General features: G+C 46.8%; 1 protein-coding gene across 1 annotated transcript in view; it reads left to right on the top strand.

Moving 5' to 3' along the window:
• The window catches only part of LOC117444826 (homeobox protein Meis1-like), a gene marked incomplete at its 5' end in the record, with an annotated part of 51,232 nt that extends 37,140 nt beyond the window's left edge, over window positions 1-14,092 (top strand). The window contains 4 exons of the mRNA XM_034080200.2: window positions 4,062-4,120; window positions 6,037-6,126; window positions 7,304-7,342; window positions 12,126-14,092. Coding sequence (XP_033936091.1) covers window positions 4,062-4,120; window positions 6,037-6,126; window positions 7,304-7,342; window positions 12,126-12,175 — 238 coding nt within the window. The remainder of the gene's footprint in view (window positions 1-4,061; window positions 4,121-6,036; window positions 6,127-7,303; window positions 7,343-12,125) is intronic.
• Window positions 14,093-14,310: the final 218 nt, after the last annotated feature.

Raw genomic sequence — 14,310 nt, 5'->3', positions numbered from 1 at the left:
TGTGTGTGTGTGTGTGTGTGTGTGTGTGTGTATAAAGGTGTGTGCAGGCCTGTGCATGTGTGGGTGGGTGCACATTTTCTCCGATTACTAATGTAATATTGCCAGTGAGTGCAGAGGACGTGTATGTGTGTGTGTGTGTTCATGTGTGTGTGTCTCATATTACTAATATGATATTGGTGGAACGCTCGAGATGTGTGTGAGTGTGTGTGTGTGCGTGTGCTACAGACATTGAGAACTCCACATGAATTTAAATCAACGAGCTCCCAGAGTAACCTTTTGTATATCCAATCTGCATCTCTCCACCGCTCGTTATTAAATTATCCCCTAATTGGTCACGCAACAAAGGCAGCTGATGAAAAAGACAATTTCTTGCTTTTAATTGGGCATTTCACGTGTGCTTCGTGTACACCTGTGTGCGGCTGCCTCGGCTCAGTGTGGCGGGGACGCGTGTGTGTGTGTGTGTGTGTCCCCGGGTGTAATGAGAATAGGACATTAGCAAGGGCTTGGCAGACGCCGTCGCAATCAGTTCCACTCTTTCCAGAGAAGGAGGCAGAGGGGCGGGAGGATTAGCCAGACATCAGCAATCTCAGAAGGAGAAATAGATTGAAGGCAGAACAACAAAGAATAAAAACAACCCCGTTTCCTTAATGTCACTTTTAAGAGCCTTACTTCTGGCGTTCATGTGGCCGGCGTGTTTCTCCATCCACTCGGGAGCGTGCTTACGTCAGCCACATGTGCCCTTTGTGGGAATCAAACCTGTCCCCCCGGTAGTGTTTCATTCCCTGAACTCAACCATTTTTATTCCAAGTCCTTTCCTTTCCTCCTGCTTGTCTCTTGGTGTTTTCCACCAGTGGTGTGTCTCTTATAATAGCCCAGCTATTGTTGCGGCGAGCGGAGCGGAATAGTGCAGCTCATTGTGTCGCGATGGGAGGCAGGGGAACGCACAGGCCGTAAACACTGGCCCTATAGCACCCAGGGGTCGTGCAAAGGTGAAGCCTCGCTCCGCCTAATAGAGCAGCTCCGCTTTTCTCTCTCTTTCCATCTCTCTCCGAGTCTTACTTCCTCTCTTCTAATTCCCCCCTTCTCCCCTCCTCACCCCTACCTCCCCCTCTCTCTCGGTCAGCTTATTAACGGTCACAGCGAGAGTGTCTGGTTTGCAGAACAGAGCCCCTTGCCTTCCCACTCTCTCTCTCTCTCTCACTCCTCCTTCCCTCCCATTCTCCCGCTCTCCATCGCTCCGTTCCCCTGGCTGCTATTATGAGAGGCATTTTATCCTTTGTTCCAGCCCCCATGGTGCATCTGGCCTCAGATATGGGGACGACGGGGACAGGAAACCGGCGAGAGTTTTTGCGAAGTGGGGGGGGGTTGGTGTGGGTTCGTTGCTGGGAGGTGGGCCGCCAGTTTCCACCATACAGGGAAGGAATGATAAGGAGAAGGAAACAGATACAGAGGGGGACGGAGAGGGAGGCAGAGCTGTTCTTCTCGGAGCTGCACTTGTAGGCCTAGTAGCAGTAATAGTAGGATTATGACTTCCTTGATACGTAGCCTGGCTAATCCTCAGAGTAAATAAGCACCGGTGCCGTATTTCTGGGAGGTCAGATCAAGTAACAAGTCGAGTCCATTCCTCTCTGAGCCTTATTGTAGCAGGAACAGACTTCCTAACAAGTGCACACCTATTGGCAGCAACCTACCTTATCGCACTGGTGTACTTTTGAGCGAGGTAGACGGACGAGGTTTGTGCGGGAGAGAAATAGGAAGGAAAGACAAGAGGAAGGAGAAGGACAGGTCAACAGCTAGCCAGGGCTGGCCTTACTATGACCTCGTCCTTCTATAAAAGGCCAGTAGAGGAGAGTTAAAGGAATGCTCAGGCCTCCTTGCCCTCTCTCCTCCTCCCATATCTCCCCCAGCAGAACAGGGTAGCGAGGGAGGTAGGGAGGGAGGGAGGGGGTGTTGGTGATAAAACTCCAGACGTTCCCTCATTTGATGGTGCTCTGCCATGTCAGTGCATTCTTGCATTCCTCCCGAGCTCTTTCTGTCTCTCTCCCCCAAATTCCAGTTCGACATATTGTAACGAAAGGACAACAAAAACGCCGAGCTGTCAAATGCTTCAGATCCCCGTCGCTCTTTCACCGAGCGTTTCACCGAACAGAAAGCTCCTGTCGGAAATGTAACAATTATGAGATATAACGAAAACGATGCAGGACACCATTAAGCGTCAAGTCATCGTGCCTTTCTCCTGCTATCTGCCTCGGCCACTCGCTGTCTCCTCCTTACCCCGCAGCTCCGTCTCCAGAAGGTGATACCGGACAGATAACGGACAGACATCTATCTGTCCGCTATCGAGCACCCCATAAAGCCGTTAGAGAAGGAATATGAAGAGATAGAAAGCCATTCACTTGTTTCGAGGTCAACCAGACGCACCAGCTTGTGTCCTTTTGTATCCGTCCCTCTCCTTTCTTTAGAACTCTTAAATGCTCCTTCTTTCCAGCGTGGCACGGCTATTGTTTCCTCAGAGTTGGGCTGATGCTCCCCCTTTGAGAGATGAAATAGAAGTGTCCGGTTGGGCAACAGCAGGAACACATAAATCAAGTCCGAAGCCCCGAGAGCCCTCTCTCCCCGGGGTCATTACAGGTCAGCAGGTCATTTCAAACGGGGTTAGGCCGAGCAAGGCCAGAGCGCGGCCTGTGTGAGTGTGTGTGTGCGAGGGCGTGAATGTGTGTGAATGGACGCAGGAGAGGGAGAGAGATTAAGAGTGTGTGTGTGTGTGTGTGTGTGTGTGTGTGTGTGTGTGTGTGTGTGTGTGTGTGTGTGTGTGTGTGTGTGTGTGTGTGTGTGTGTGTGTGTGTGTGTGTGTGTGTGTGTGTGTGTGTGTGTGTGTGTGTGTGTGTGTGTGTGTGTGTGTGTGTGTGTGTGTGTGTGTGTGTGTGTGCAGTAGCAGTTTTAAATACGAGTAACAGTGTGTGTGTGTGTGTGTGTGTGTGTGTGTGTGTGTGTGTGTGTGTGTGTGTGTGTGTTGTGTGTGTGTGTGTGTGTGTGTGTGTGTGTGTGTGTGTGTGTGTGGTGTGTGTGTGTGTGTGTGTGTGTGTGTGTGTGTGGTGTGTGTGTGTGTGTGTGTGTGTGTGTGTGTGTGCAGTAGCAGTTTTAAATACGAGTAACAGTGTGTGTGTGTGTGTGTGTGCTCAATAAATGTTCTGACCCTGTGCTTTTATTGGAGGTCACGGGGTAAACGAGGTTTTTCTAAGCCCGTATGTACCACATCCAGCTCCTGTGAAAACACACACACACACACACACACACACACACACACACACACACACACACACACACACACACCACACACACACCCACACAACACACACACACACACACACACACACACACACACACACACACACACACACACAGTCACTAAAAACAGCTCCTGCTGTCACAGAGTAACACATGGTCACCTGTCTTAGCAGAGTATCGCCAAAAACAATGGCTGTCACCGGCGGCAACGGGACACGATTCTGTCAGCAACACTTCCCACACCGCCACGCTCCACGCCGAGTGTGCTAACCAGTCAGCAGTCTCAGCTCGCTGTGAGGTGGAACGCCCGACAAAGAGAGATGGGTCGACGTGTTTCAAACGGGCTCGGAGAGAACCCCGGTTAAGCCTCGCCCCACAAAGACCCCAGTGTTCGGGCCCATGTTTCTGCCTATGAGCGGAGGCTGTGCGAGTTTATACAAGTCGTGGGCTTTTTGCTGCTAAGATGTGACTCTGTTGGGGCTTTACCGGCTCAGCGTTGCTTAGTGGAAAATAATTTCCCGATATAACTGTTATGGTTTACTTAAAGAAGGAGACGGCGTTGGCACTGTTTTTGTTTTCACGCTGTGTGCCAAGATTTCCAAGGTCTTAGTCAGCAATTTTTGTCTGATCTTGTTTTGGGAAATCCACTGACAGTGTTTCTCTTTCTTTGTCCCCTCTCTCTCTCTCTCTCTCTCTCTCTCTCTCTCTCTCTCTCTCTCTCTCTCTCTCTCTCTCTCTCTCTCTCTCTCTCTCTCTCTCTCCACCTTCTTCAGGTTCATTAACGCCCGGAGGAGAATAGTGCAGCCCATGATTGACCAGTCAAACCGTGCAGGCAAGTCTCCTCTAGTTACTGTATTCAAGTGGCGCAGGCGAAAGCCGTCCTCACTCCGTGCACCCGGAGGCCCCTCAGCTGGTAAATACAGGCCTGATACCCCATCCTGGAATGTCCAAAACCCGGAGGGGCTTTCCCCTCCTCTGTCGTGACTGACCACTAAAATTAAGAACCAAAACATTAACAGCAACCATTAATCCGCTTTGCCGTGCCATTTGGGGTGAGAATTTGTTCATTATGCGATATAGTAATTTGGCTGAAAACGAGTTAACGACGAGTGGATTTCTTCCCCTGTAAACAACACGCGCTGTGTTCTCAGAGAATGTGCTCTTAACCCCTTCATCCCCCCTTTCGCCAACCAGTAAGTCAAAGAAAATAAAAACACTCACCCCTTCCTCCCTGGCTCAAACCGAAGCATAAAGAGAACGACACCCGTTTCTTTTCTTGGGTGACCGTTGTTTGGCTTTTTGGCTCCAGACCTGTTTTCGCCCACCCCCCCTTCTCACTCCCCCCTCAACCCTATTTGCGGCTGTTTCAGGGAGTGAGGGGAGTGAGCGGTCCCCCTGGTGCATGGCTTGGTTTGGACTGCCGTAAACTTTATTACCTGTAATAGGGGTCAGGGGTCAGGGTGGCATTAGGGGCGCAGTAAAGTTCAAAGGCATTCAGTGGGGCCGAGGTCTTGCTTTTGCTTGACTGACCCCCAAACAGCCTGACTCGAAGGTAAGTGGATTTCTATGAGAGCAGAACAATGGAGGCGAGGGGAAAAATTGGAAGCCTATCAGGTTTCACTTATCGGAGCTGCTCAGTTAGAGGCAGTATTTATTAGAAAGTGCATTTAGGTAGCAGCGGACTCTGAAGCCACTCGGCAGGAATGACTTATTGTTGACACAAATGATCAGAGCTTCAGCCGGGACTCGTTTGATCCTTTTGATCACGTGTGTAGTGATACATTATAGGAGCAGCAATTAGGTCTAAGGCCATGAATATAGCCGTGTTAAAAGGGTCCTTTCTTCTACCTAACAAGTCGGGATAAGTATTGTCTGAATACAACTAGTTAACTTTGCATTTTACAGCAGCAACGATTTGGATTGAAATTCTGGGGAATATTATTAAAGTTTATAAAAAAAAGAAATATTGTAAATGCTTCATGAACTTGTTATTATTAATAATAGGTATTGCAGATTATAGATTATAAATAATTTAGGGACAAGGGGGTGAGATTAAATAAATGATACTTCTTCTCACTCCTTTTCGAACACGAGATGTGGCATTGTTTATGTTGCTAATGCTGTTGTTGTTGTTGTAAATGTCATTTTTTGTTTTTATTTCTCTACATGACTATGCACTGCAACATTTGTTTTGTTTTGTAATTATTTATTTTACTCGAAATAAATGTATCAATCAATTGAAAAAAAAGAAATCTCCACGTTTTAATATTTCAATTAGTCTGGAGATCCAATAGCTTCGACGAACCCTAACACAACATATGATACTATCAAACCCACACCGTGAGAATTAAGATGATTTTTACAGCCTTACAGCTCCTTAAAAAGATAAGAAATGTAGGTTAAGTAGTAAATAAAACAATCATTCTCCCCACACAAGCAGCCATTTTTATTGGCTTCCTATCAGCCATTGTGTAAACAGTTGTCACTTCTTCCAGATGGCTCAAGTCTCACCTTTGTGAACTGTCGTGTGTGTTGTACTCTCTCAGTCCGATCCCTATTAGAGCATTTAGACGCATTAAAGTCCACCAGGGGCTTACGGTGCGGCGGCTGGGCCCGACTCGGAGCAGCAAGGCTCCCTGTGCGTGCACCGGCCAACAGATGATCCCGCTTCGGCCACTGAGCCTTAATTAAAAGTACTAATTGACCACTCCGTCCCCTCCCTCCCTCTGTCTCCTCCTCCATCCACAGTAAGTCAAGGACCTCCCTACAATCCAGATGGCCAGCCGATGGGGGGCTTCGTCATGGACGGCCAGCAGCACATGGGAATCAGACCACCTGGTAAGGCTTTCTCTCTGCGTGTCTGTCCCTTTCCTTCCTCCCTCACTATGCCCATCTTCGTCCTTTCCTTCCTCCCTCACTATGCCCATCTTCGTCCTTTCTTTCCTCCCTCACTATGCCCATCTTCGTCCTTTCTTTCCTCGCTGTCGTTAGCTCGTTTTCATGCATCGACCCTCCTCCCCCCCCCCTCCCTCCTTCCCCCCCTCCTCTTCCCTCATCAGTCCTTCCTCTTGTATCTCAAGTCAAAGTCAACTTTATTGTCAATCTTTCAGTTTGTGTGTACAGACATCGAAATACTGTTTCCCACAATCCCAAATACAAATACGTATAACAATATATATCAAATATGTATTTCCTATATACAACACATTTGTACATATGCACTCATTAAGATAAAAACACAACAAAATATACAACATAACAGTCACTTCAATATCTTTGGGAATCTACAATGTAACCTTCGAACGGTATCTCTAGTTGTCAGAACGTAGCCATGTTTGTGTTTTCTTCTACTCGAGTACTTCATGTATTTTCTCAGCACTTCTAGTCGCTGTGTGTAAGCTGTACAGTATGTGCACCCTCACACACAGCGATAACGACACACACACACACACACACACACACACACACACACACACACACACACACACACACACACACACACACACACACACACACACACACACACACACACACACTGTACACACTGCTACCTCCCCCTCCTTCGACACACAAACCAGAACAGGTGTGGTCAATCACATTACACAACCATCTCCTTCCCCCCCCCACTTCCTCTCTCTCACGCCATCAGGTCTAATCCCAGAGTTTGTCCTTAAGCTCCTCTCCTCTCCTCCTCCTCCTCTCCTCCTCCTCCTCCTCCTCCCCTATCCCCTGTTTTCTGGGATCCTCTCAAGTCCCTAACCCTATCTCACCCTCCACTCAAAGTCAGCAGGTTTGGATAAACTGTCAGGCTACTTACCCCCCCCCCCCCCCCCCCCACAGATTTAAGCCAGTGTGCTTCTCTGCTATGTTGTGTATAAAGTTAGTTCGATCGCCAGTACAAGTGTCTTCCAGTGCCGTCTGCAAACATTTTCCCGGTCGCACTAACTTCATAAAAGCATTCTCTTGTTCTGACTTTCTAAGTCTTGCATCTAATGACCCTCTCTGTGTTTCTCAGGAGCCATGGGAGGCATGGGCATGAACATGGGCATGGAAGGTCAGTGGCACTACATGTAGCCCCGCCCGATCCGACCAGTCGCAACACAAAGGAGGATGTAAGGAGACACACACTGACTAACAAGGCGCGGAGACGTGTCCACAGTATTTTAAATGTGGGGCCGTGCAGTACATTATTCATGAGTTCATTAACTGCAGATCAGGAGTGAGTGGCTTTGCTTTTAAAGCGTTTAAAAGAAATATTTAATCTCTGACATGTTGCACCGATGTGAAGCGCACACGTGGTTGTTTTGTAATTCTTAGTTGGTACTTTTTTATTTGTTACAGTCCTTCCCTTGTTCTGGTGATAAGAGCCTTTGATCACAACCTTGTACTTGTGTGTGTGTGTGTGTGTGTGTGTGTGTGTGTGTGTGTGTGTGTGTGTGTGTGTGTGTGTGTGTGTGTGTGTGTGGTGTGTGTGTGTGTGTGTGTGTGTGTGTGTGTGTGTGTGTGTGTGTGTGTGTGTGTGTGTGTGTGTGTGTGTGTGTGTGTGTGTGTGTGTGTGTGTAACATATAGTAGTATGGGGCAAAGAGGAGAGAGGATGAGAGAGAGGGGTGAGGAGAAGGCGGGGATGGGATGGGTCGGGACAGGGCGGGTGGAGAGATGGGGTTGGGTGGGGGACATGGGGGGGGGTAGGGGGGCAGGTAGGACGTTGCCATGGCAACAGACTGATTGGCAAAAATGTAAGCAGTCGTCGCTGGTGCAAGGAGAGGGAGAGAAGTGAGCGCCCCTTAAGTGTCATAAATCTGCCGGGTTGCTGTTGATGCATGAGCCACATTAATACACACACTAACCAGCTAGAAGAACAACTCCCCCTCTCCCCCTTTCTCCCCCCCTTCTATCTAATGCTCCCTCTGTCTCACTCCCTCTTTGTGGTTTTTCTCACCGTCAATTTTTCTTCCTCTATCTCTTTCACACAAACACCTTTTTTCTCTTTCTCTTTAATTCTCTGCCTCTCTCTCTTTTTCTCTCACCTCCTCGTCCCCCCTCCTCCCTCCCTCTCTCTCTCTCTCTCTCTCTCTCTCTCTCTCTCTCTCTCTCTCTCTCTCTCTCTCTCTCGCCCCAGGGCCAAATAGACTCCCACATAATTCTGGATGTGTACAGGCTTGGTTTTGTCACAGTGTGTGTATAAAGTGGCTATGAGTCCAATTGTTGTGAAACATCATTGTTTAGTATGTCTGTGTGTGTATGAATCCTGTGTGTGTGTACCTGTGTTGGTATGAACACCATAAACAAACATGCATTTTCCCAAGTACGACTGTGTGTGTGTGTGTGTGTGTGTGTGTGTGTGTGTGTGTGTGTGTGTGTGTGTGTGTGTGTGTGTGTGTGTGTGTGTGTGTGTGTGTGTGTGTGTGTGTGTGTGTGTGTGTGTGTGTGTGTGTGTGTGTGTGTGTGTGTGTGTGTGTGTGTGTGTGTGTGTGTGTGGTGTGTGTGTGTGTGTGTGTGTGTGTGTGTGTGTACTGTATGCATGTGTGTGTATGGTAATAGGATTACTCCTGGCACTGGGAGGGAACACAAACTAGTGCAAAATGGAGGAGGTAGCCAGCAGGGTATGGAGCTTAGCTGGGCCTAATTGACTAGATCCAAATTAAATATGCCATCACCAGAGGTGTGACCAATGGATTTGACTTATTCAGTTTACAAAAATAGAGACCATTAACCCTCCACAGAATGTGTGTGTGTGTGTGTCACGATGAAAATATGCCGCCCTTGTTTCTGTCAAATGTCCACGACAAAGCAGTGACAGAAAATCTCACATCGAATGGCATCTTTCAGGTTTGAAATGCAGCGAGACATGGTAATAGAAAGGCTGTGTGTGAGACGTGTGTGTGTGTGTGTGTGTGGCTGTGTTTATGTGTGTGAGTGTGTAAACATGAGGGCTGGTTCGCTGTGTCCAAGCTGCCTCTTTCCAGCAGCTGCTAGCCTTCCCAGTAGACCTTGCTTTAAACAGCCTCAATTTGCCTGCTGAATCTCGTAATTGGGCCACCAGAGGAATCCTCTGCGAGACGGGTAAAGCGCAGAGAGGACGAGTAGACAGCGGAAGAAAAAAGAGAGAGGGGTAGACGGAAAAGAGGGAGGGGCGGATGAAGAGATGGCAAGCGAGAGAAGCGTAAACGAAAAGAGGGAGGGGTGGAGGGAGTAAAAGAAAGGAGGGAAGACGGTGAAGCAAGGAGAGAGATGGTGACGGAAACATGTCTACTCTTCCTCATGACTAGTTCTTCACAGCTTCATTAGCTTGCCATCGCTAGCTGCTAGCTTGCCTCCATCAAATACTTTCCTTTCTAGGTCAATTAAATGTAAGTGATGTGTTATATTCTTTCATGACCAATTAAATTAATAGGTTATTACTGGAAGGGGGGGGGGGCAGTTATCTTATTTGATTACGAGAGCACAGGTTCATTATATTTTATAAGCAATTTTCATTAGCAGAGTTGAGCTTTTGTTACCGCGGGGCTAAATCGAGCGGTTATTGTGTTGGGGAGTGCTGAGCCCCGATGCAGAAGGTGTGTCTCGCAGTCATACTGAAACATGAGTTAAGACTAAAGCCAATTAGTCCTGCTTAGTGAGGAGCGTTATGCTTTCCAGCCCATGATGATTACAGAGCTTATATCCCCTTGCCAAACAATACACCTGTCAGCAGAGATGAAGCCCAGCAAGTGAAGCAGAAGCGAGCGGAGCCTTTGATAGCGACGAGAATGACTCTGGGATGACCCTTACCCCCTTCCCCTTCTTCCTCTCCGCTGCTTTCCCTCTTCCACGGAATTAGCCAGGGGTGGCCCCAGAAAACTGTAATGTTCTGTTTCGGGACAATAGTTATCACCGAGTGGAAGAATTAATTATGGCGGAGAGCGTATGGAATTTTGCTGGCCCTCCTCGCGCTCAGCTTTTCCCAAAATGTCGGGCAGAACGCTCGAGTGAACGCTGCCTGTAACCCCTTTCCTGCCAGTCTCGGCTGGAGACCCTTTGTCCCAGCATTCATTGCTCCAATCATTAAGCACAAATGTGTTAACCTTCTGCTGAGAGGTCAAGATCCCCCCCCCCCCCCCCCCCCACTTCCACGCACCCTCACCCCCCTACCCTCAACTTCTCTTTCTGGTGGATGAACTTTTACTATTAACGAACATCGGGAAAAAACAGGTCCCAATGGGGATTGTGTGCCCCCTCGTGTTGTCCATGAATGGAGGTCCCCGTTGAGTCGGCCCCTCTGAAATCCCCCTTGCAGTCTGAGTGAGGAGGCCAACAGCTCAATGTATTGATTGGCTTATTAAGTGAAAAACATTATTAGCAAGTGTGCTCTTTCAAGCACGCATAGTGTGTATTAGTACCTCGACATGGATTGACTTCAGTCCTCGGGATGCTCTTGTTAACCAGGGTTAAACGTGAATGCAATGAACAACTTCACATTTATTGTATTGTTGTTATTTGTAGTTGCCGACGGTGAGTGTTGTAGTGTTAGGCTGCAGGCCAATCAAAGAGTGACTTCTGATTAAAAAATTAAAAAAACGGAAACTTAAACTCAAAGAGATATTCATTGGGAATGTAGAAGCTAGCATTGCTAATGGTTAGCTTTGTTACCCTCGGTTACGTAACACAATAGAAAGGTCACATGTTTGATGCACGTAGGTCCAACAAGATATGTAAACCCCAACCTCCTATCCTCTTTGAAAGCTCTCATAGTAGCTCACCCTCTCTTACACAAGTCACACCTATTCTCCTCAGTAGCCCAGGTGAGAACTGATGGATGAGGGGAATAAGCAACGAGGACTCTTGCCTTCCCTCCTCTCTCGCTACACCCCATTGTTATGTCCCCTGCCTGCCATTGTGTGCTCTGTAGTGGCCCTCTTGTGTGTGGGGAACGCGTGGTGCAGCTCTCAGGTGACGGCGGCCGCGAGCCTCTCCAGCTCTTTGGTTTAGACAACAATGGTTGCGGTTCCTCGGTGGTGACGTTCCACCAGCAGCAGAGATGGATGGCGGCTATTGTTGGCTGTAAAGAGAGGAATGTAGGGAGAGAAGAGGGTGAAGATAGATTTCTTGTTGGCATGCGGCAGGTCGCGTCAGTATAAAGGGTTACGGTTGGAACAGATTATGCAGGAAATGTTAAGTACAGCCTCTGTATCACTTAAAGTCGATCATGTGTGTTTGGCCTCTAAGTCCTCTGCTACTTTCAAAGTAGCATTACAGAAGGTGTAGGATTAACTCACTAAATCCTCCAACGTATCCACGCATTCTTAGTGAGGGCAGGTTTAGTTTGCATTCTGACCCAGATTAGCGTTTAGTTGGTCTGCAGGAGTTACCACACGTCAGCCGGGCCGACCGTGTTCAAGTGCTATCAGCCGAGAGCTGTAACGCGAGTCTGCTTCCAGAGGTCTGGTTTAATCTATTGTGATATTTAATGAATGATTAATGATATCGAACTCATTCATTCATTTTGCAATTAAATGCTCTCTGTCCCGGCGGTGCAGACAATCTGCCAACTCAAGACTCAATATAAATAGTGCAAGGAGAAACAGAAATAGAAAACAATTGTGGAAGTTGAACGTGAGCAATGTGCAAGTAATTAAACACGTTTATAGCTTAATAAAATGTGCATGAATTTGAACATACACTCGAGTTTTTTAATGTGTCAACATGACAACATGTTCATACACTCGGGGTTTCAACCCATAGAGTTATTCAAATACAAAAAACATCACTGATAGAGACTTCAATCTGTTGTCCAAAAGCAATCCATTACTGATCCAAACGGATCCTTGGTAACCCTGTCGATCTCCTCTTTCCTCAGAACGGCAGGGCAACCCGGGGATCACCTGTCTCGCCGAGGCCTACGGATGAACGGGAACAGGGCTCCTTGACTTCCTGATGACAACAACCCACAGTAACCCCTCTGTCCACCTCCAACACCCAACAACATATTATTCGGCTGATATCTGCAACATGGAAGCTTTCCATGACGGCCTTCAACCCTTCCAAGTCTATGTGTCCAGCGACGGTGATGCACAGAAGATCAAACTATGTCCACACCAGATGAGCCCCTGTCCCGACTGACCCCTGCTTCTTCTTCTCCTCCTCTGGTGGGCACTAGACTTCGCCCCCTTGCCACTGCCCACAAGGTTCACATGGACTCCTCCATTACAAGTGATTGTGATTGCGATTGCGAGCATAGACGACACACGAGAGACACACCGTGTCCTTTGCCTGTACCTTTGGCGAATGCAGCACCTGGTGATATATTCTAGACTCTTTGGTAAACAAGAGAGAGATCCTGTGAAGAGCACTCCACTCTTTGGGACGATGGAATTGGACCAAGGAGAAGCCAATGTCTGTATCTGACAGGACACTAACAAAGCAAAAGAGGTGCCCTTTAAAAAATATAGTGGATTGAAACATGGAAGGAGGGAAAACAAGAGAAAAGAAATAAAAAGTATAACTATATCAAACCCTAGTTTGGGAAGCGAGTGGAGAAAGAAAATATACTGTATACTGATGTAAAATTACGCTGGACTCTCACAAGAACTGGGAATTTAAGTATTGTAAATGCTATTGTATTGTTCTGCATATTATGTTGTTTCTAATAGATTTTTTAAAAAAAGGATGTGAACTTTTTTCTCTTTTTTTCTGATTTCTTTCCACACTATGTGTGTGCCGTCTCCATCAAATTTGACCTCCTGCCCCCTCCCTTCATTCAATCACGATGCATTTTTAAAAGAAAAAGAAAGTGAATAAACGGACAATTCGATCAGTTTGTCATTTCTCGCAGGCCTTTATTTGGATGGAAGGAGACACTTGACTTGTTTACATCCAGTGGACGTCCACGTACATGCAGGAAGCAACTTACTTGTATTACTGTTGCTGTGTGACTCCAATTGTGATGCCTTTTTTTCTTTACATTTTCATATCATTGGATTATGTTCTTCTGCTGGTAGAAGGTTTTGATTGGCCTACACATGTACTGACCATTTGAGGACATACACCCTACAATAACTCATTACATTCAAACACAATGACATCAGGCTGAACAGAGTTTCTGAGAAGCTAACATTTTGGATTAACAAGGTTTTTAATTATACTGCTATCGTCCATTTTATCCATATAAATAATGTATGTGTCGACATCATGACAGGCTAACATGATAACACGAGCTTCAACTGATGCTCATAAACAAGCTAAACAAGTAACAGCGGATGGGAAAATACAAGTGTGTGTCCTGCAAACACATTGTTTCCTGTTGTTCTCCATGTGTGTCTGTGATGGAGCGACACTGGACGTCCATTCCAGTGTCCTATTGGTGTGTTTATGTCACAAGGCTGTGCACTCGCATGGCCAATGGATTCTCTTCCCCTCAGTGTTTACCAGGGAGAGGCGGAGGCTATGGGAAAACACCTTTTCCACCACAGCCCATTCATTTTGGATTAGCCCAACTGATGTTATGCTGATCAACAGACAGGAGGGAATGTAAAAGTCACTGTGTGTGTGTGTATGTGTGTGGGCGCGTGTGTGTGTGGCAGTATGTGAGGGGGAACGTGTGTGTGCGTTATCAATGCATCCATTATCCATTGCTTCAAACATGTATTACGCACATCTTTAAGATTCCTTTGAAGACAAGTCATGTTTCTTATGCTTTTACTTTGAAGGGTATATATGTACATCTGTGTTGTAAATAAATACTTTTTGTTCAAATAACAGAACTCATAACTAGTCTCACATTATATTCCTACAAGGAGAAATATAATAAAATACTAGTTTTAAAAAGTGACAATGTCCCTTGAAAGAAAGCAGAGGTCCATGTATTCTTAAAGAAACATGCACTCGGGTTCTCCCATTGCTGTGGGTAATGTGAAGCTAATGCATGCGTTATACATTTTCTCACACATGGAATGAGGGGCTCGGCGAGAAAGCGAATTATCCTTCATTTAGCATTTAAATTCATTTAGGTAAAATTGCTACAAACATGTAAATGGGAAGATTAG

The sequence above is a fragment of the Pseudochaenichthys georgianus genome, unplaced genomic scaffold (assembly GCF_902827115.2).
Source record: "Pseudochaenichthys georgianus unplaced genomic scaffold, fPseGeo1.2 scaffold_940_arrow_ctg1, whole genome shotgun sequence".
NCBI classification, from domain to species: Eukaryota; Metazoa; Chordata; class Actinopteri; order Perciformes; family Channichthyidae; genus Pseudochaenichthys; species Pseudochaenichthys georgianus.
The sequence above is the reverse complement of the archived record's forward strand: the minus strand, read 5'-3'. Positions and strand labels throughout refer to the sequence as shown.